The sequence below is a fragment of the Callorhinchus milii genome, unplaced genomic scaffold, assembly GCF_018977255.1.
Source record: "Callorhinchus milii isolate IMCB2004 unplaced genomic scaffold, IMCB_Cmil_1.0 Scaffold1, whole genome shotgun sequence".
NCBI lineage: Eukaryota > Metazoa > Chordata > Chondrichthyes > Chimaeriformes > Callorhinchidae > Callorhinchus > Callorhinchus milii.
In genome coordinates this window covers 111,026,845-111,051,016 of record NW_024704742.1, presented here as the reverse complement: position 1 = coordinate 111,051,016, position 24,172 = coordinate 111,026,845, and the positions used below count along the sequence as shown (strand labels likewise).

At 40.2% G+C, this 24,172-nt stretch overlaps 1 protein-coding gene across 1 annotated transcript in view; it reads left to right on the top strand.

Moving 5' to 3' along the window:
• Window positions 1-22,924, top strand: part of adgrv1 (adhesion G protein-coupled receptor V1) — a 260,965-nt gene extending 238,041 nt beyond the window's left edge. Inside the window, 4 exon segments of the mRNA XM_042346991.1 lie at window positions 10,085-10,206; window positions 13,577-13,768; window positions 20,242-20,419; window positions 22,622-22,924. Of these exon segments, the coding sequence (XP_042202925.1) occupies window positions 10,085-10,206; window positions 13,577-13,768; window positions 20,242-20,419; window positions 22,622-22,740 (611 nt within the window). The 3' untranslated portion in view covers window positions 22,741-22,924.
• Window positions 22,925-24,172: the final 1,248 nt, after the last annotated feature.

Genomic DNA, 24,172 nt, shown 5'->3' with positions numbered 1-24,172 from the left:
CCTATTGTTGTCGTGATGTAAAGTGCTCTTACCAACCGGTTTCCAGCATTAGGTGAATTTCCATGTGTAGGTGGGATGCATGGAGCTCTATTTGTTTTGGATACTCTTCAGCGTGGTGATGGGATTCTGTGTATCAGACACCCGGCTGACCAAAAAATGAATTATAAAGTATAATACAAATTTACATTTAGATACTGTGGAGCCTGTCACATCCATAAACCTTATGAACCAGGCATCTCACTCCACACGGGCTCCAGGCACAATGAAAGCAGCATGACATTTGAACAACACAAGCATTGATAAAACTTTTTATAAGTTTTAAAAGAATTCTGTTTTTTGAAATTCTTGCAGTTGTAAAACCATTTTAATCTAATTTAAAGGAGCATCTTCACTGCCTCGCCTAAACCTTTGCAAATCAAAACTGCAGCTGAGGCTTAGAATTAAAATTGTTTCTCAGAACTGTTATTAGGAATGTATACCAAGAACTGGAAGAACATTTTTGATCAGAATGATTTGAATGAATACTGAGTCTTGCAGAAATATTTGCTCCCAAGCAAAAACAATATTTTTTAAAAAATCTGAACATTTGTAGAGCTTGTGCAGAGAACCAATTTAAGGGCTTTAATCCCCAATATTTTCATTCCCCATCGCTCCTTGAATCTTAGTAACACCCAATCAAATCAAAAATTGTAGATATCATTTGACCTTCAGTCTATACAAGTTTAGCCCATTTGAAACACACCCCAGTTGACCAAAATACAGGGTCAGTTAGAGTGTACGGTGGACACACACACACACCAAAAGAGTGGTACACCAGCTAAGTTGGCTAATGGCCAGCTAAGTTGGCTAACTCAGCCAACTTTCCATACTAAAGAATGGCCAATGTCTAGATCATCTCTTCCTGTGTGTTATGCTCAGAAACATTGCTGATATCACTTCCTGGGTGCTCACGTGAACGTTATATGCAGGAAGCAATATTAAGCGTTTATCTTCAAGATTCTCACTCGCGTGTTCAAATCCATTCACTCCCTGGCATCTCCCTACCTCTCCGACCTCCTCACTCCCCAATTCACCACCCAGCACCTCCCCTCGACTGGCACCGGCCTCCTACGCGTCCCTTACACCCTCCACCCCACCATCGGAGGTCGTGCTTTCAGCCACTACATCCCAAAGCTCTGTAACACTCTCCTTCAATCCCTCCGCCTTGCCCCCTTTCTCCCCTCTTTCAAGTGCCGACTGAAAACTTTCCTCTTTGACCATGCATACAGCCACCTCCCCCTGGCTTGGAGTCAGGCTCCACCACTGCTAAGCTCTCTGAGACGCTACCCTGCGTGGAGTAAGTGCGAGTTGTTGTTACTTCCTTTGTAAAGTGATGTCAGCAGTGATATCAGACGAGACAAACGCATTAGAAAGGGACTGCCCCATAATTGTTACACTGTACTCTGTACTATACAGCTACTCAGAATCTTTCAGCGCATTTATACATAAAAACATCATCTAACATCAATCAGGTAATACTTATATTTCAATGCACTTTCAGGAGATGACCTAATAACCACATTATCTTTCTACAAGTGGATTGATCCCCATTAGTGCCGCTGTCAGACATTGTGCTGTGTCTGTTGGGCGTAGTGTAAGATTAGTATACAGTGCCACAATGTACAAATATAGAAAATTGTTTTTTAGTCTTTCTGTTGGATATCCAGGCACTAAAATATCAAGGTGCTGCTATATTTAATTCATCATCCAAGCTTTGAATCAGCTATGGCTCAGCATAATAATGAATCAGTTTAAAATGTTTTGCCAAAGATATTTCTTATATAATAACGGTCAAATCTGTATTGCAGACAGGAAATGTTTCAGAGCAAATTCCTAAAGGGGATCTAGATCCTGTTTGTAATTATTGATTCAAAAGATCAATCAAAATCACAGTTCTTGGCTCCTTTCTATCTTCTTCAGGTGAATATGAAGATCACATACCACTACTTGAAAAGATAATGGAGTTTCTTCAGGTTCTCTGGCGAAGAATAAATTGATTACTTCAAAGTATTATTTTATAGGACCTCGCTGTGCACAACATGGTTTCCACATTTACAAAAACAACAACTTGCATTTATACAACAACAACAACAACAACTTGGATTTATATAGCGCACTCCATGCCAGACGGCGTCTCAGAGCGCTTTACAGTAACGGATCCCGGGGCCGAGCCAGGGGGAGGGGGAGGAAGGTGACCAAAGGCGTGGTCGAAAAGAAAGGTCTTCAGCAGAGACCTGAAAATGGGAAAGGAGGGAGCGAGACGAAGGGAGTGAGGAAGGCAGTTCCAGAGCCTCGGGGCATAGTGGCTGAAGGCACAGGCGCGAGGGTGGAGCGGGAAACTTGGGGGACAAGGAGGAGGCCAGACCTGGAGGAACGAAGGCAACGGGTACTGTTTTGAGGAGAGAGGAGGTCAAAGAGGTAGGGGGGTGCAGAGGAAATGAAATTTATACAGCACCCATAATGAGGGATAGTGTTTAGGAGAGCTGTACAGTGATGGGGTTGGAGGCCGAGCGAGGGAGAAGGGGCAGTTGACTATAGGCACGGTTGAAATGGTAACTACATTTAATAGTGTGAGCAGACTGGAGAAACTAGGCTTATTTGTACAGGAACAACAACAACACCTTTACATTTGTAAGCGCCTTTCACGTCAGAGGATGTGCCAAGTCGCTGGATAGCCAGAGTTACTGATCGAGCTGGGGGCCAGGGTCTGGGAGGGTGGAGAGCATGGGGGGAACCAGGGAGATCAAAAGCACAGTTCAAGAGGAGAGTCTTGAGATGGGTGTTTAAGGTGGCAAGGGAGGGGACGAGGCAGAGGGACTGCAGGATGGAGTTCCAGAAGGTGGGGGCAGAGTACCAGAAGGCCCACCTGCCAATAGTGGAGCGAGCGAGGCGGGGAACATGAAGCAGCCTGGAACCCACTGATTGGAGGGAGCGAGCAGGATGATAGGGGATAAGGGGTCATAGAAGTGGGGTGGGGGTGGAGGGCGGGAGTCAAGACCATAGAGGGCATTGAAATTGAGGACCAGGATCTTGAAATGTATCCTCTGTGTGATGGGAAGCCAGTGGAGTCGGGCAAGGATGGGGGTGATAGAGTTGCGGAACCTAGTGCAGGAGAGGTCATAGACTGCAGAGTTCTGGATGATCTGAGGCCAGTGGAGGGAGGAGTTGGGGAGGTCGACAAACAATGAGTTTGCGTAGTCGGGCCTCGATGTAATGAGAGCGTGTATGAGGGATTCAGTAGCCTGCGGTGTGAGATAGTGGTGGAGCCGGACGACATTGCGGAGGTGGGGGAAGGCAGAGCGGGTCATGACGCAGATGTGGGGTAGAAAGGCTAGGGTTCAAACAAGACCCAAGGTTCCGGACTGGCTTAGCAAGGTGGAGTGTGCAACCATGGATGGTGATGCTGTCAGCACCTGAGGTGAGGAGGCGCTGACGGGAACCAATCAGGAGAGCCTCAGTCTTGTTGATGTTCAACTAAAGAAGGTTAGCTCTCATCCAGGACTTGATTGATGTCTGATAGACATTCTATCAGGACAGCAGAGGTCCTGGAGTCAAGGGTGGAGGCAGAGAGGTAGAGTTGGGTGTCATCCGCATACATGTGGAAGTTGACCCCATGTCTGTGGATGATGTCACCGAGAGGGAGCATATAGATATTGAAGAGGAGGGGACCAAGGACAGAGCCCTGAGGAATGCAGCATGAGATGGTCTGGGACCTAGAGAAGAAGCTGTTTGTGGAGATGAAGTGGAGGCTGTGTGAGAGGTACGATCTGAACCAGTCAAGGACAGAGCCGCGGAGGTTAAGATGAGAGGAGAGGCGATGGATGAGTCTAAAGTGATCGACGGTATTGAAAGCAGCAGAGAGGTTAAGGAGGACGTGGAGGCAGAGGGAGCCCTGGTCGGAGATGGACGGAATGTCTTTTGTCACTTTGACCAGGGCTGTTTGTGTGCTGTGGACGTCAAGGAAACCTGATTGGAGGGGTTCGAAAAGGGAGTGGCAGGAGAGGAAGGAGCGAATCTAGGACTCATTCCAGGACCTTGGAGAGGAAGGGGTGGTTGGAGATGAGACGGTAGTTTGGGAGTAGAGAAGGGTCCAGGAGGGTTTTTTAAGGATGGGAGTGATGACAGCAGTTTTTAATGGGATGGGAACAGTACCAGTGGATAGGGAGAGATTTACAATGTCAGTGAGTAGAGGGGCAAGGAGGTGGAGCTGGGAGGTAAGGGGAGGGGAAGGGATGGAGTCGAGGGAGCAGGTGGTAGGTTTCATATGGATTATGGTGGTGAGAGAGGAGGGGGAGACAGGTTCAGTGGTGTGAAGGGAGGAATGGGTCAGGACCGGGGTGGGAGGAGGTGGTGGGGAGGGGGTAGCAGAGGCAGAGGCAGCTGAGCGGATTCCAGGATTGCCTCGCAGTTGGCATTTGAGGTGAGGATGGGCGAGGAGTGAGAGGGTGGGCAGAGGAGCCGGTACGTGATGGAACAGAAATTTACAGCATGGAAAAGGCAGTCAGGCTCATCATGTCTGGGCTAGCTCTTACAACAACTAATTCAGTCCCATCTATCTGTATTTTACAAATAGGCCTGCGAATGACTCCGTTTTAGGTAGCTAACTAGTTCCCTCTTGAAAGTGAATATTCACCCACAATATATACAGTCAATTCACTTTATAGTATATTCTGTGAAGCACTTTGAGACGTCTCAAAGATGTGATAAGGCGCTATGTCAAATGCAACGATTATTGCATATGGATTGTGATCGATCACCACACTTGGCAGGGTATTCCAAATCCTATTAGCTCTCTTTAGATAAAAGTAAAAGCAGATGGGACTGAATGGATTGCTCTTTCTAAGAGTTAGCACAGACACTATGGGCCAAATGGCCTTCTTCTATACTGTAAATTTCTTTGGTTCTAAAGGTAATTACTATAAAAGCACTTTGAGTCATTTCATTGTGTTGAGATCCTATAAAAATTCTAATTCTCTGTTATTGTGTGCTGCAGTCATTTACAATTGGAATTCAGTACATCATGAAACAATTCCCTGATCAGTTTGACCTTACCAGTGATTGCATGTTTTGGTTGGAAAACCCCATTCTAAATTCACAACATCAAGGTGGGAACATTTATCCAATTAATGCAAAATAAGATGTGCTCACCCACCAATCATTAAATTACTATTTGAGAATCACACCATGCATTTTGTCACCACATGGGTGATGCCATTCCCCCCCTCCTTGTCTCTGTATTGTGAGCAGATGTTTGGTGTGTCTGCTAATCTGGCTGTACATTATTCTAATCATATAGAATACTGTAAATGATGTGTGCCAAACTTAACCAAGTGCAAAGATTAAAATACAATCTAGAGATATCTCTACTCCTTGCTAATCATGGGAGAGGTTGTTTCTGTACTTGTGAAATCTTGTAGTTTGGCTCAATGTAATAAACCATAGCATGGTCACGCCTTACTGCCTTATCCGCAGAGGCTTGTTGACCAGTTTTTATTATGTATGTGCACTGGAGCAGCAAAGATTACACTTTCCTCATATGATCATTCAAATGTAAATTCCACACTAATGCACCTTTTTGCTCTCGGGCCTCTTTTCAATACTGGAGTAGAACTGGCTGCCCCTGGGTGACATGTTTCCAATTTTTCTTACCCTCCTTATTGGAAGCCTGTTCAAAGGAAACTTATCATGAGTGCAAACCATCTCTTACCGCTGCTTTGCTTTCTTTTACAGTGCATTAAAGCACAAAGCCACCAGTCTGCCTCACAAATTTGTTCTGCTGACATTTACTTACACTGGTGGCTTCTTTAAAAATAAAGTTTGAACTTGTGCAAATATGAATAAAATGGAAGTTACTGTTCCACAACTCCTGATATAGACCAGAAAATTTGAACTTTTTAGGCATATTATATAACCTTGTCAAAATTGTTTATCACACAAAAAAAGTTGTGTTTGAGATAAATGCGGTGTGTTTAGTCATGTGTTGAAAAGTTTCCTGTCAGCATATACTACATCATGTTCATACAGAAACCACAAAGTTTTCTGCCTTTGTCATAAGCATGCAGGTTTAGTACCTGACATTACGGATCACAAATTTCTTATGTCACCCAAATGATCATGGAAAGTGTGTATATAAATGCAAGTAGTTGTTGTTGTTATCTTAACCAATTTTTAAAAACATTGCAAAGGATAGAAATGTGTTTGATATCCTTCTAGTTCTGTTTGTTTTCTGAGTGTTGACTGATACCACTGGTTTGACAGTTTATTTAATGTTACTTGTTACAACAATTCAACCAATTCCATTTCTACTCTGCAAGTCCATGTCCATGCGTGCATGGCATGTGTGACTATCTATGTGTACACACATATATATATATATATGGGAGATGCACAATATGCATATCTGTAAGCACATGTATAAATGTGTAATTACTGAGTTTCCTCTTATTCTGGGTCATTCACTTCTCCCAGATATTCCCACTCATCAACACTCACTATTCAAACAAAAGTAAATCAAACAGCAGTGAACGGAGCATAAAAGAGCAGTGGAAAATTAAATGTTAGCAGGCCAAATTTTAAGAGCCTTATAATGAAATTCTTTCACCAAATGAACAAACAAAATTCACAAGATATAATTGTGCAGAACAGATATTGAATGGTTTTGAACCTTTTGTGCTTTTCAGATTCATAGTTTATTGAAAAAATATCTGAGTTTGGAGAGACAGACTGTTGAAAAATGGTTATACATGGAGATTAACGTTCAGATGTGAACTATCTTACATGTTTGCATCCAAACATTTGAACATCTTCCCAATTTTTCATACAACCACTTCTGCCAAACATTTGTTTAAAAATGAAAATGTTCTTTTCTCATTACCCTCCCTTTGGTCTCAAATGAGGGTCTTGGCAAACTGGGAGGAGAGGTAGTGTTTGTGGTGAACAATATTGCAGAAGTGGGGGAAAGCTGAGCAAGTGACAGATATAAGGCTTGAAACAGTTTGGGTTCTGCACCTCATAGTTGGGGTGAGGTGGAATGAGTATCCATGCAGGTCGATGTTGTCAGTGGCTGAGGTGCAGAGGCGCTGACGAGAGCTTGAGTCTTGTTGACATTCAATTGAAGAACCAATGATCCAGGATTCTGAATAGTATAGTTCTCACCTAGGTGCCAGGAAACATACACATTCATCCTCGGGAATGCTTTGAATCATATTGCACGACCAAACAAGAAGTGTTATTTCAAATTCAATTTGAATACAATGCCGAAATTCTCGTCAAGTCCAAGGTCTAGAGATATTGTTCGGGAGAGAGGAAAGTAACCCCTCTGTACTTAAAACAAAAAGCAGTGGGTCAAATTGAACAAAAAAGAACAGCTGATTTGAGCCGGATCCGACTGCTTCTAGTATCTTGAGATACGTAAACTGGAAACCAAATGTACTCAGTGTAGGGCAAGGACAACTCAATTTTTAAAGCAAAATAGCTTTTCAGGAGTTGCTGATAGGTTTACGGAACCTGCCAACACTAAAAACCTTGTAATGCAGTAGTTTTGGATTGAATGGTCTAACCTTTATCAAATGAAAAGCATTGCAAAATGAAACAACTGTTCTCTTTGATTCACTAATCTTCCTGACTGGGTTCAGATGTCGAGGACACAAATAAAATTGCCTCCAATGGCTCTTCCTGATGGTGCTACTACCATCAACGATTTTACTCATCCAAGAATGCTTATGCTGGAGGAAGCGCCACTGAAATCTTAAAACAGATAGTGGTACTTTGATCTAAGAATGGTACTGCTGCAAAACTTTTTGTTAAAACAAATTGTCTGGACAAGTTAAAAATGCAGTATAGTCATTTACACTGCTCCTTTGGTGGCAAACCTGCTCAATGTTGGGAGCAATTTGCTGCCGATGTTCAGTATAAATAGGGGGAAATGGTGCTGGAACATCAACCTTTCAGCAAGAAATGGTGATGTGATATTTACACATGCTGCAGTATAATGCAATGAGTGCAGATCAAGCTGTGCCTGCTCTCCTGTAGTCACTTAAAAGTTTTTAGATGAAAGATTCAGTTATCCTAGAAGTTATAGTGTACCATTTTTAATGTTATGAAAGAGCCGAATGTTCAACTCGCTATATAAAACTGAAACCTACCCCTCTCATTTCAGTGTTCAGTACATGACCAATTGCAACAATGTGAAGTGGGATAGAGAAATCAGGCTTAAAAAGATCACAAATATTGACAAGATGAACTCTAGTTAATGATCCCAACAAATAGCTTCAGAAAGAGGGTTAAAGGAATTTTAATGTGGATAAATAAATGATACAAGCTATTGTTGTAAGAAACATCAAAGTGAGTACACAATGAGAGGTTGTCAATTAGCCAAGGATGTGATAATTTTTAGGTTTGCAGTTCGATGTTGCTAACAAGGTTAATGAAATACTGTATTGGAATATACAGTATTTGAAAGACATTAGACTCTACATGAAAATATACAGTCAATTCACTTTACAGTATATTCGGTGAAGCGCTTTGAGATGTCTTGAAGACGTAATAAGGCGCTATATCAAATGCAAGGATTATTATTATTCTTAACAAGAAGTTACTGAGCTGATCTGTCAGGTTAGGAATAGAATGGAAGGCTATAGAGATACTGTAGGTATTCAGGCTCTGAGATACTTCCGCATGTGATGTATAAATGCATGTTTTTGTAGATAGAAACTAAGATGACCAAGTAATATGTGTATGTTTCTGCAGAGGAATCCCATCCGAAGAATTTCAGTTGATTAGTACAGATATACAATCAAACAAATCTTCTGAAGGTTTTTAACATTATTTTCTAGCATAAGGGCAGACTTCATGACAGGGTAGATTGTACATCGTTGGTGGAGGAAGATACTTCTCCTTCCCCAAGTGGCTTCTTCTGATTTCATGTTTCCATGCCATAAAAAATATGTAATAATGAGCACTACTTATATCCTTGACTCTGGTCTTCGTTAATACCAGTTCAATTCCTGTCCTGGACTTAATGTCAGACAAATGGACCTCTGCCTTATTCTACTGCCTGTTTGGTTACGGCAGAAAATTGGATTTTTTATAATAATAATATTAATCCTTGCATTTGATATAGCGCTTTTCACATCTTCTGGACGTCTCAAAGCACTTCACAGAATATAATGTAAAGTGAATTGACTGTATATTGCGGGTGAAACACAGTAGCCAATTGCGCATAGCAGTGTCCCACAAACAGTCGTGGATTGAAGTGACCAATTTTATTATTGTTTTTTTCTTGAGAGATTATTTCAGGCGTGGAGTAAGGAAACTTGCCCAAGGTTTCGCCTTGCTGGGAATTGAACCTAGGTCTCTCGCTTGCGAGGCGATTGCTCTACCACTGAGCTACAGGACTCCTGATTTGTTCACCTTTCTCTTGTAATTGGTCTCAACTGCTAGAAATTCCATTTGTTTTTGTGGAGAAAATTAATTGAAGTACCAAAGATCAAAGAAATGTTATCAAGGAGCTAGACACTGTGAAAAAAAATACAGATTTGGTTTGGTTTAAAGTGCTGCTGAATAGGCCAAACACAAGTTAATACTTCCATACTGGAGTTCAGTAACAGTGATTGGGCTGGTGTAGAGTGTTTTGGTGTTATAATGTAGAGTGCTTGGGTGCAGGCTGAAGCCAGCTACTGCCCACGTGTGAGTTTGTGATAGGGAAAGATATATTATGCAATTTTTTTTACAAAGTTGGAAAGATTGGAACAAAACAAGTTTTCCCTATTCATATATACCACAGGCTTACAAGGTTGAATGCTCTACCCATGTTTCTATGCCCACTTTCATCTCAGCTGGCTAATAGACATGGAAGCCCTAAAGAGGAAAATAAAATAGATTAAAATCATTAGAGATTATTTTGGGATAACATTGACTGTAAACTAAAACAGTTTGATACAAGTAACCAAATAAAATTATTAGGTAAATCAAACATTAGGGAGAATGATGTTTCTCACCTAAAGTATGCATGTTCTTCAGTTAGACTTTCTTTCCTGGTTTACAGAGGTTCCCCTCGTGCTGTACCTGTTCGCTCTGATTTCACTGACGTGGCTTTGGGGAGGTTTGCACATGGCCTATGGACACCTCTGGATGCTGATCCTTTTTGTCATCTTTAATAGTTTTCAGGTAAGTGTGATGAACACCTGCTCAGCAGAACCATGTAATAACAGGATACAATACCAATAAATCATCCAACTGAAGTTATTCTTGGGCACTGCATTGTCATAGAATGAAACACTTCTGTAGTTGATCAGAGACAATCCAACCATCAAATGAATATTACCCATTGATAATAGGCAAGTAAAATAATGGGAAAATGAATGTATGAAAACTGGTGACCTTTTAGTTAATGGAAAATCTATGGATGATGTCTATTATAGAACCATAATTAAGAACTGACCGTTTTGTAAATGGGTGATTCCATTATAAAGCTGCAATGGACTAAGGTTGCTATTTTTTACAGTCAGCCCATGACAGACTCCAAAGTCACTCTTAGATGTACAGGAGAAATCTGGGTGACGTGAGTTCTGATTTTCCCTTCCCTCTGTTTGAGAAAAGATGTACCAAAAGCTTGGATTCTCCCATATTGTATGGACTTTTAATTGTGGCGATCCTGATGCAGTGAGATGAAGTGTGCTCTGTTACCTAACTTTAGTCTGTTTATATGTTGATGCTGTATTCCAAGAACAGTGCAGTGTATCAGTGTTCCATGCTCTCTCACCTCTCCATACAATTGCTGCTAATCTCAGCTCAGACTTCAGGGAAAGGCATGAATAGACAAACATTTAGAAATGCTGAAGAGATATGGAGACAAACCATGGTAGTGTGTTATGGATGCTATAAATCTTACGTTCCTACTGGGCACTTATTGATCCCCTATTCACTATGTCTTCAGAATGACGAATAACATTAGAGTTGGGAGTACAGAAAGCAAAAATATAAATATAATAATTTTCAAACTGTTTTTTCTGTGGTGCCGGCACATATAGTCTTTGCTGGTGATTGCTGCTCCAGTTCCACACACATGGTTATTGTTAACTCAGTTCCGCGTGAGCAAACCTGCATGATACAGCACTGCAATAGCCACAACTACAAAGTACATTGTCCTTTCAGACACTTACTCAAGAGAATTCTTTGAACTCACTATGTGACCTATGGAATTGAACTTTTGTCAGTGACCAATGTGTCTGAACTTATATGATTGTAATATTCATAAGTATGATCCTTGACCGCATGCTGTGTGGTAAACATGCTGGGTGGATGATGCCAGCAGGATCTCTTTAGGCTGAAAGGGAACATGTTGGTGAGAAAATCTGATCTTGGCACTTTGGCATTTTGTTTTTGACTGTAAGGCTCCTTATATGGATAAACGCCCAGGAGGAATTTAAGATGTTGGACACAAACAACTACAGAAGGCCAATTGTTTCCCTAAAACTCTGTAAAACTCTTTTGAAAAAGTGCTTATGACTGGAAAAAGTCCCAAAAGGCTGTTGCAACATTTGATTTTTTCTGGGGATAAATATTTTCTGGGGATAAATATTTTAACCTTTACCATGCACAGAGAAGAGAACACTTTGTTTCTACTCCGGCATTAAAAGTTTGGCCAAAACAGACGTAATAATAAAATAGAAATGGGATTGTGATTCCCCAAAACCAGGTGAGTACTTTACCACTTAACTCTCCACCCACCATTCACCCTAATTATTCTTAGTCATAATAATTCTTAATAATAATTATTTGGAATCTGGTTTCATTTCATTTCTCAATCCAGGTCTGTTTGTGGGACACTACTGTGCGCAATTGGCTGCCGTGTTTCTCCCACAAAATACACAGTCACTACACTTTACAGTATATTCTGTGAAGCAATTTGAGACATCTTGAAGACATGATAAGGCACTGTATCAAATGTAAGGGTTATTATTATTATTAGCATTATTATTCATCACAGAATAGGCAAACTTAGTACCAGCAACCCACTTCAAAACATTTCTCTGTTGGGTTGACCGTTCTTTTCCATTTATAGTTAACAGCCAAGGGAACAATTGCCAGTGGTACAGATCAGTTTCCTATAACCTACAAATACATAGTCACTAAAACGTACAGTAAATCTGTGAAGTACTTTGAGGCATTTCAATGATGTGATAATGCACTATATCAAATGTGAGGGTGGGTATTTTTGAAGGATGAGATCAAATGGGCCAAAGGGCTTGTTTCATCTGAACCTTTCTTGTTATCTTATGTGATCTTATAAGGGTATGGTCTTGTCCACACAAAGTCGTACACACAAAGTGGAGTGTCCTTTAGTTTCAGTACTCATGACTAACTGACAGAAGATGCAATTGGATGCGAGATGATGTCATTTCAATTTCCTGGTATTAAAATGTTGGTCCACTGCCCAATAGCATTATAAGAGGTTACAGTATGCCAGTGTATGCTGTATGTAATATTAGATGTTAAAAGACCTAATTTGTTTGTTCTCTCTATTTTGAAGCCTTGTTTTGTGTTACGACAGATGTTTTATTCTTGAACTGATTAAAGAAGCATCTTCTTTGTTAACATCGCAAAATGTAACCATGTTACAAATAAAAAATAAATTAGCAAATACAGTACTCATCAATGAAGGCAGTGTGTCTACACAAAGCAGGGACAAATTTTAAATACAATGGGTCTTTTTGACATAAAAGCAAATTCTTAACAATTTTTACTCAAAGACATTAGTTCTGCCTTCCAAAAGTCCCAGGCTGGAGTCTACAATACTTCTTACATGAATATGTGCTAAATATGAGTAAACACTGTCAATCACTCGATTCCACAAGATTTTTAAACCAAATTTGTTCTTATTTTCTTAACCTCAGCTCTTGACAAATGTGCTTGAAAGATACTTTCTTGTATAAAAGTACTGATCATTCAGAATGCTTTGGGTTAACTATCCGAATGATGTACAAAGATTAAAGAAAAAGAAAGGATGGATACTCATTAACTGAGTATATCACCATGGGCTGAGTGACAAGTGATGTTAAAACTTTGAATCAAAACACAAAGGAAGAAAACTTGGATAATTCTCATATGCTGAGAATGTGGAATTGTAGAATTGTAGACAAGTTCCCCTGGATATTAGTGACGTGTGTCTGTTTCTCTGCAATATTTGTCCAGGTTCATTCTTGTTCTGATACAGGTTGAGCTTGGGTTGCTTCTGGCCCAGTGTAATATGTGCCAAGGATGCTTGGTCAACCTGTAACTATCAATTTTTGCTGTTCCCTGAATACAGTATGCCTCCAGGTTACAGAGGTATTATAACAGTATAGCATTCTACTTTCCTGGTAACATTAATCTAATTCAGATTCCAGTATAATCCCCCTGCACTGGATTGAAGTGACAGCCTAGATTGTGAATTGAAAATCTCAAAGTGGGTCTTGAACCCACAACCTTCTGTCTCAGAGATGAGAATGAATGTGTTGTTTAGTTGGACTAATCTCTTTTCTCTGCTATTTTTCAGGGCCTCTATGTTTTTGTGGTGTATTTTGTCTTGCACAACCAGCTCTGCTGGCCAGTGAAAGCCAGTTATACTGTGGAAATGAATGGACATCCAGCTCCAGGAGCAACCTATCTCACACATGGCAGTGGGACTCCATCAGTGGGAGGAGAGATCAGCAAATCTACACAGAACCTAATTGCTGCAATGGAGGAGGTAATATCAATCAGAACATAAGAATTTGCTAGGCGAAAGAAGACCAAGGTCCATCTAGTTCGCCTTCCACCGGCAGTCACTTGACATGTTGTATCCCAAACTATATACTGTATTCTGAGATATTATTTTCTTGCAGACATCTATCTAATTTGTTCTTGAAACAAATGACATTTTCTACTTCCACTGTCTCCCTAGGGAGCCTGTTCCATAAGTTTACTACTCGCTTTCAAGAAGCACTCTCCCAGTCAAGACTGACTATAATGAAATTGTAATCCTGTTTCTTTTGAGGACATGTATTTTGTTGAAAGTGTGTATGTGTGAATGTCCTTGTTAGTAAGAAGTATACTGGTGGTGAAACAAAAATAGGTTAAGTGGTAAAAAAACAAAGAGAACATTTACCTTGGCTGTGAATTTTCAAAAATACCTCCTTTTGTTGTCAAGAAAATTAGGGTTGAATATTGCAAGGGATATAATTATCATAGACCAAAATTGCAGACAAACTAGTCGATAATTATCACTTGGCTACAGGAGTGAAACCCTCAGCTTCCTCAGTTTGGCATGAAGGTCAGGCTTGAAGCCAGCTGAAAGATTTCAGCACATGCTTTTGTTAATGCTGAAACTGTAGGGATGTCATTGTCAAGTCATTTGAGTGACACTTCATGAAATTTCAGCATATAATTAAGGGGTCATTGTCCTGTTGTTTGCCATCAGTGACATCCCCACCAAAAACAAAACAGTTGCCAACCCAGACATATGTTCATATAGATAATAATAATCCTTGCATTTGATATAGTGCTTTATCATGTCTTTCGGACGTCACAAAGCGCTTCACAGAATATATTGTAAATTGAATTGACTGCATATTTTGTAGGCAAAACGCAGCAGCCAATTGCACACAGCATTGTCCTACAAACAGTCGTGGATTGAGTGAGCAAATTATTCTTATTTTAGTAATTTAATTATTTATTTTGAAGGGAATATTACTCCCGGAAAAACTATCCACCAATCAACTAACAACCATGTTACTACTTACTGCTATATAAATAGAGGTGTGTGCAGTAAGGAAACTTGCCCAATGTTTTGTCATGCCTGGGAGTTGAACCCGGGTCCTCTCGCTTGCGAGTGGTGGTTATAACACTTCTGACTCAATCAGAAAAAGAGCGAGACTTGGTAAAATGTGCCTTTTGTTTCATCACTTGATTCAAGGGCTATTGACTGGAGTCTCTCACTTTTGTCCTCTCCACTCCCCTCAGAAACATATGAATTCATTTTTTCTTCTGCTGATAAATGGTTCCAGAATTGTCAGACACCTTTCTGTGCTTCTGCAAGTTGCGTTTATTCATATCTGAGCATTAACGGTGCATTGAAATGAATTATTTGGCAGCTATGCATCCGAAACAGAATCACAGCCAATCCCGCCTCAGCCAATGTCCAGACAAGCAGACGTTCAGAAGGGAGTTGCTGAATAATAATCAGGAGCAGAAAAACACATGCTAAATTTATCCCTTCGTAACTCAGGCCAACAATATCAATTTGCTGCCCTGCTGAGATCAGCAAACTCAGTGCAGACCCAGGGATATACCAAGGAATCTTAGGCACCTGCTGAATAGAGCACCGCTATAAACATGAAAGTTGTTGCTGACTAAATGGGGAGAATGATAAAATGTACAGGGTTTAGATTGGTCCTATGTGTACAGAATGTGAATCATAGGATTGGTAGAGTGCCAATCTAGGACTCTCCCATACTGGGATGTGGTCAGTTTCTATTGTTCACTGGGTTGCATTCACTTTGAAATATATTTTGTTTTCCCAGTATAGTCTAAATCACAGTCAAAGTCAATACTAAGAATTGGGTTTGTTGTGGCAGAAATTGCCCTGATTGCCTGCATGAATCAGTGAGTGTGATATTCTTGTCTGTGATAGCAAGCACCGCTTCTTTCTTACTAGTCATACTGTATGATTTTCAAGGGCTTTTGAGTGGAACCTGGACTACAGGCTTCTGGTTTGGTTTTCCTTCTGTAACCACTATGTTTCAGGAATGGGATGGATAGTCATTAGTTTGCCAACGTAGCATCGATACAGCTCAGCTGGTTTCTTCTTTCATATACAGAGACACAATCCTGTATTATTGCAGATTGTACACAAATACAATTTGTTATATCATTGCAGATTGCTCATCAACACAATGTGCTGTGTTTTTGCAGACAATACATAGACACAACATGCTGTATAACTACAGAATGTTCAGTCAAAGTGTGCTCAATTCCCTCAGACTACATAAATTGCTCACTGTACAAAAGCACATTATTCATTATTCTCTCTATTAATTAAATCCTGCTGATTTAGAGTTCATTTAATTTGTTTTCTGCATTTTTTATTACTATTGCTAAGAATTATTTATGAACTAGATGTACCTGTTGCAGCTACACTTGCAACCAGTTTCATTTAATCGTCCTTCTCTCTTTCGTCGGGCATTTTTATTTGTCCTTGAAAGGCTTGATCTTCACTTCTTTGGCATCTTTATCCCTTAAGATTAAGAAAACATGCTATTGAACTCATTAGCATTCCTCATTCACATATTTACTTAGGTATCCTTTTGGGAGGACTCCTGTGGGAGGAATCCTCTTGAGAGGATTCAGTGGTAAGACTCAGTGGGAGCACTCCTGTGGGAGGACTCCTGTTGGGGCCTCTATGTCAATCGGTTGGACAGACACACAGACAGACATTTCATCTTTATTAGTATAGATGTATCTCTCTAGAAAGTTGTATGACTTTTGTCACTACTCTGTTGCAGAATACCGTGTATACTTTTTTGGTGCTTAAAGCATATTTTAATACATTTTTTATGATGTAAATGATATCATATCAATGATAGGCGATCCCCAAACAAAATATGCCCATGACACTCTCGCTTGCAAGGCCGTTAAGATATAAGATATAAATCATGTCTGAACATTAATCAGTTATTGCGTTATTGGTGGACAGATACAGACATTTTGTCTTTATTAGTATAGATAATGACAATTAAGACTTTCCCGTCCCTATTCTCAGAATGCTACATTAAAAAGCACCATCCAGAAAAATTCTATGATAAGTTTGCATTCTAAACTCATTATACTTACTGTAAGAGGTGTTTCTCACCCAGAATGTCATTATAAATATTGGGAACAACAACAAAATTATATTTGTATAGCACCTTTTACGATGGGAGACTGCCTTGGACAGTCAGTGTTTCGGAACCCGAGCTGGGGGTCGGAATCAGGGAGGGTGGAGGGCAGTGTGATAAGGAGGGTGATTGAAAGCACAGTCGAAGAGGAGGGTCTTGAGATGGGTCTTGAAGGAGGCAAGGGAGGGAGAGAGGCGGAGGGACTGCAGAATGGAGTTTCAGAGTTTGTGGGCAGAGTGGCTGAAGGCCCGCCCACCAGTGGTATAGTGGGCAAGGCGGGGTACGTGAAGCAGGCCAGAGTCCACTGAGCAGAGGGAACAGTAGAGGTAGGGGGAACTTAGGGTTTTAAAGGGTGTAGAAAAAAGGCAGAGAAATTGGATTAGAAAGATAAAGAGGGGCCCTAAATTAATAAAATGATTTGCTCCTTTACACTTTGCAGCAGCACACATGTCATTTGTATTTACGACAAGTGCAGCCAAAGGTTAAGCAACTGATCCTATGAAATTGGAAATTTTCAAATGTCTGTAAACATCAGTGATAGGAAACTAACACCACAGCACTTGGGAGGGAATGTAGTGGGCAGAAACAGGGCAGCTGGCTTCCTCATTAATGTGTGTCTGCAGTCTGACTTCCAGCTAGAACGCTTCTGGTTTTGAACATCTTGTACGCTTCTGGGTGAGTCTATGCAAAACGTTCTTCTATAAAAGTTGCATCTTTGAGATTGTCCAAACCAGGATGCTGTAGACCTTACAGCATGTTCACTTGTCTGTCAGTGTTTGACTGGACAGTGTTACATTCTGGCAAGGCAACCAAAACTTCCTGCTGATATTGTTCTTTCTTATTTACAAAGGAATCAAAATCCATGTCTGGGCTATGTGAGGTCCTGTAGCTCAGTGGTTAGAGCATTCACCTCGCAAGCGAGAGACCTGGGTTCAGTTCCCGGCAGGGTGAAACATTGGGCAAGTTTCCTTACATCACATGCCTCTGTTTACCTAGCAGTGAGTAGGAACACAATTGTTAGTCGATTGGCAGATTGCTTTTCCGAGGGTAATAATTCCTTCAAATAAATAAATTACTAAAATAATAATAAATTGGTCACTCAATTCACGACTGTTTGTGAGATACTACTGTGTGCAATTGGATGCGGTGTTTCACCCACAAAATATACAGTCAATTCACTTTACAGTATATTTTGTGGGTGAGTTGTCTCAAAGACATGATAATCAAATGCAAGGATTATTATTATGTTAGTTGAAGCTAATTGGGATACTACAATCAGCTTCAACTCATTTTGGCTAGTGGGAGGGGGCGGTCAGCTGAGGTTCTGGTCCTGATCATAAAAGAGTGACCTCCTGGAGGGTGCATGTGTGTGGTAATTGGGTGATGAGAGCATTGGGCTTGGCTTTGATGCTCCCACAGATGAAATAGCTGACCAGGCTCACTAAGGTCAGAAATGAACAGTGGTCAATCTGGAGGTATGGAGGGTTACTGCCATCTGTGAAGCTGTATCCAACAGAAGAAAAAATATCTTAAGCAATGGGGAAGGGGAGAAAATTAGCGAGAAGAAGTGGTGGTGAAAAAAGAAATCAAAGAAAAAGGTCAAAGGCAAATTGATTTGGTCATCCTTGCTTCTGAATGCTAACAAAGCTTCAGAGCTATCTGAAGATATAATCCAGTCGTGTCTGAATGAGGGGCTGCTGAACCCTTGGTGCATTTTTGCCTGCAGTTGAAATTCAATATAATTTTGTTTACAAAATATTTGGATCTGAGCAGTTGGACAACTGTAGAAAATTTGTCCAGTCTGAAAAGCCTTCTGGATACCTATTGAGGAGGAGTGTAGCCAGCAATACCATAGATCAAAAATAAACCAACAGAAGATTGTATCTGACCTGCAACTGAATGTGAGATTTGTATCTGCATGTGTTTGTTATGACTCCCATAATGAGAAGCTCTTATTTATAACCATTTAATCCAACTGAAAGCTCCTTTGCACCTCAGCTAAAAATCTAAATTTGATGCACAATCAACAGCTGCTTGTTTGGCTTTGAAACTGATGCTGTAACTGATGGTGCAGAATAGTTTTCTCTGTTCCAGTGCTTCATATAGATGTTCAGACAGGGTGGGATTAGAGCACATGCAGGGTCTCCTTGGAGCTGACCTGTGAGTTCGGTTTCCAGTTCATGAGCCAGGCGGGGATGAAGTACTCCCGCACGTTGCTGATGACAGACTAGTCAGCCTGTCTCATTGGCAGGACTTGGAGGAGCAATCTCACATTAGGAACAGGGATTCTTCCCACTCATCTCCAGTTAATCCTGCAAGCCAAAGCCTTAATGGGTAGGGAGGCCCTAGCTGGACAAACAGAGGGAAGTTTCCCAGTTGGCGCTCTGAAAGGCAAACTGCAGTTTAAGCTAGTTAAACTCCCCTGGTCCCTTAACACACACTCTGAAGTCCAAAAGCCTCTTGTCAATCTGCACATAATACTCTCCAGAATTATGTAAGCAGGGTGCATCCCACAGTGACAGAGTACACATTCCATTCCACAGGAAAATGTCCATGTGTAGGTAGCATACATATGTGGAACTCTATCTGATATGGATACCGATACCTGATTGACCAAAGAAAAATCTGGGAGAAGTTCCTCTGATCCTCTCCTTTTACTTTCCGAGTGTAATTGTGAATTTTGTGCACTCTTGTCCTCGAATCCCTACCAGCAAAAATGTTTTTTCTTGATTAATTCTCTTAAATCCTTTCATTACCTTAAACATCTGTATCATATCATCATCCAACCTCCTCTGCTGCAACATTTGCTAACGTCTATAACCTCTCCTCATAGCTATATCCTTTAATTTCCACTATTATCCTCTAGATGAACGATCTATCAATATGGAACATATTGAGAAATTCTCTTCTCCCCACATGTTTACATGGGATTTCCCATTAGTGTAAGTGATCAGTGTGTGTGTTGGACTACAGCCTCTGTGTTTGATTGTCTTGTTGAGGAAATATCTGTTTTTTCCTTCATTTGAAGTAACTGAACATCACTTAATTCGATGTCATAACAAACATGTCTTCAGAAACTCTATTAAGCTCTCCTTGGATTGAAAGATGTTCAACTTGTAATAGTGCCTCAAAGATAGGGATGATATTGTTGTAACTGTGCCAAGAATATAGGGGAATGTGTTAACCAAACGAATATGTGCCCGTGGAACGGAATGTGAATCTTAATGAAGATGAAAATAACCTTGTTCTTTTCATACTATTCTTTCCAATCCATTTCTAAATTATTATAAGTTGTTTCTATTCTTAGATTCCTGCAGACTGGGAACGCACCTCTTTAAGACCTATCAGTCAAACAAGCAGTATCTTCAAGCAAGGCCCCCAAAATGCCAGCACCTATGCCACTGCAGGCGCCTATGACAACAGCAATTTGGTGACAGATGAGGAGTCACAGGAGTTTGATGATTTAATATTTGCGTTAAAAACTGGTGAGTGATTTATAATCTCACTAAATGTTTGCTGTCAAATCACACAGTAAGCAGTCTAAAAGCATTTCATCACATATCTATCTTATGAGGTTTCATTTAAAGATGAATCAGCTTTAGGCAGAAATGTTTGACAAACCTTTCTTTCAAAATACTCCTCATTATATCATAACTCAAACTGAGGTGCATCATTTTTGGGTTACTTGCACCTGAGAACACACACAGCTGTTTCCCCCTCACAAAAGAAAGATATTCCCAAATCTCTTTTCATGAAGTTGCTATCCTTCCAGGCTTCCTGGTGCTGTTGACATGTTCTTTTAGTTGAAGGATGTTTCTTATTAAGGAATCCCAATTATAATTCCCATCAATCCAAGGGAATTCAACTTCAAAATAGGATCAGAATGGAGCTCTGATGGTCAGTGTGATACACTTGTAATTACTGGATAAAGACTCAATTTGCAAAATCTTTGATCTCTTATAAAGAAGTTACGTTAAGAAATACCACAGATTAGCTATCTTCCTCCCCCCACACACACAATTGTTTGTAATGAGATTTCTCATTATAAGCAGGTGATGAAAAGTGTTGGTTATCAGCACACAATGAACTCAAATAATCTTTATTTTACTGAGATGTCGTGCCTTCAATCCACGACTTTTTGCGAGACACTGCTGTGCGCAATTGGCTGCCACGTTTCACCCACATAATATACAGTCAATTCATTTTACAGTATATTCTGTGAAGCGCTTTGAGACGTCTCAAAGACAGGTTAAGGTGTTATATCAAATACAAGGATTTTTATTTTTATGTCTCCGTAACATCGTCCAACTTCACCACTACCTCAGCCCTCAGGCCGCTGAAACTCTTGTTCATGCCTTCATCACCTCCAAGCTCGACTATGCAAACACCCTGCTTGTTGGCCTTCCCAACTCCTCCCTCTACAGGCTGCAGATTCTCACCCGATTCCAATGGCTCCCTATCCTTCAGAGGATCCAGTTTAAGGTCCTCACCTACAAAGCCCTCCATGGTCTTGTCCCTCCCTACCTCTGCGACCTCCTAAACCCCTACCAACCCGCCCGCTCCCTCCGCTCAGCCGGCTCCGGCCTGCTCCATGTCCCCGATCCATCCGCCCCACCAAATATCCATGGGTCCTCCCGACGTGAAAAGCGCTATATCAAATGCAAGGATTATTATTATTATTATGGGGCAAAACTCTCATGCACCGCCAAGACCCTACTTACAGTGCAGCAAATTTGGCGGTTATACATAGTCCAGGGAAGAGTGCACCAAAGGAGAATGACACAATAATTAATAAAGACCTACAAAAAATGTCTGTGGCTGTAAGCTGTTGATAGAAAATAATTAATATTTAGATACAAATGATTTAAGTAACCTGTAGATATAGCTGGGTGCATGGCATGCATGTATGTTGAAGCATTTAAGTTATTGAAGCATTTATTATCCATTTTCTATTGAACATAAATCAGGCTGAGCTTGTCACATTCTTCCTGATAGAAGTTCCTTTAATATTAACTGTGAAAATGCGGAAAAAATATTTTGATAAATATGACCTTGGATCAAACTAAATCCATATGTTTTGTTGTGACTAATTGTATGCACATTAGAATTATTATTTTTGTGACAACTAGTTGGCAAACCTTTTTTCATTAATTTGCGAACAGGAGTTACAACGGTCATCTTGAAATGTATTGGCATCTGCTTGCAAGTAGTGTCATTCTGCTATCTTCCCAAAGCAAAGAAAGTTTGCTAAATATTTTTATAAATATCTTGCCTGCAGTCAGTGCTTCTTTAAGTATAAGTCTTCAAGGAGATGTGTCAGGGTTGTTTGTTACAGCTACAATCAGCAATAAGCTTAAATATGATGATAATAATAATAATAATAATAATAATCCTTGCATTTGATATAGAGCCTTATCACGTCTTCGATACATCTCAAAATGATTCACAGAATATACTAGAAAGTGAATTGACTGTGTATCTTGTGGGCGAACCATGGGGGATGTCTCACATCAGCAGTCAACATTGACACAGGTGCTGTAATGCCAGCCTATTAGTTGAGGGGTTGATAGTATGAATACAGTCTTCTGTTCTGAATCGCTGTACAATAAATGGGAGGATTAGGTACTGGTTGATAGAGCAATTTGATTTTCTTGCAAATTATAGCTGAGATTATCTGTATATTACAGGGGCAGCCCTCAACGTCAGTGACAATGAATCATGCCATGGAAGCCAAGACGGTGGAAGCATTGCTAATTCACAGATCGTAGAGCTCCGGAGAATACCAATAGCAGACACTCACCTCTAACAACCTGATGCGCTTTTTAAATCAAATTTGTCCATATTTTTATACTTTTCAGATGTACTCCTTTTGCACTAAAATTGATACATTTAAATGTAGAACAGTGTTAAACTTTTTGATGTTTGTATGGTGACATTTTTGTAATGTTGAACTGATCATTATAGTAGCTTTTGATCAAATCTATTTAAAATGCATTTACAGAATTTTTTTTACATAGTTAAAAGAGAACTCAATTTAACTCACTGTGACTAACTGGATGTATAATTTTCTGTAGACATTAGAGGTAGACAATGAAAATAAATTATCAATAAACAGTTTGTGCAAGACAATTCCATAGAAACAATATGAGGAAATAATGAGGTGTCTATTTTAGTGTTCAGAAAGCATTATTTGGTTTACATTATATGGTGCTGATTGAGCACACAATTAAACACAATGAAACAAGAGGCATGACTTTACACAGTCACCTCATATTCAGTGTGCGTATACATGTGTATACATAAACATGTGGATCTGGTTGTGTGTCCCTAGATAAGGAATCTAATTAGATATCATTTATAATAATAATCCTTGCACTTGATAAAACACCTTGCACGTCGGGAGATACTGTAAATGTGAATGAACCATGAAGCACCTCACTTGATTGAAACTTTTGGTCACAACACGTGAAAACAACATAGAAATTCCCCTTTTTCTTTACATGTAAAACTTCCTTGTCTATTCGAATAGCCCCAAGTTCCCTCCTATAGTTGTTACATTTTGTACTGTAATGCTCAAGGAAATATGTCAGAAAGGTGCAGCCATTAAAAATAAAAACTTGCCAGCACGAACAAAATCAAACAGCAAATACAAATTCAAAAAGTAGATTTAAGAAGCATTATGCTGTACGCAGTTTGAAAACATTTATCTTCAAATGAAAAAGAAAAACTGCATGGGATCAAGTTCAAGCACAAGTAGTGTAAACAGTTTTTAAAGAATATATGTTAAAGATATGTTAAAAAACGGAATCAGAAACTGGGAACCAATGAAGAGGAACACCAAAGCCAACTGAGTGGTGGAAGCACAGGATTAAGGTAAGAAAAAATGAAAATAGCATTAAAAATACTGGTAAAATAATTAGCCACAGTCTAGGGTGTTGGTGGGTGTGGCTATGGTGCAGTGGTCTGCTTCTTTGCATCTTGGAGGTGGCAACTCCGCTCAGCAGGTTGCAACCCAATTCAGACTCTGTCCTCCCATCACAGCATCAAGCTACATTTTCATTGAGTCCAGTGTATTGGACTATCATCCTGTTTATGTTAGTTCAAAGTACCAGCATGTGGCTTGAAGCTGCACCCTTCCGACTCAGAGGTGACGGTGCTACCAACTGAGCCAGACTACCTTAACTCCCCTGCCACCTGCCCTCCACCCTCTCCCCACCCACACAGAATTCTATTCTGAA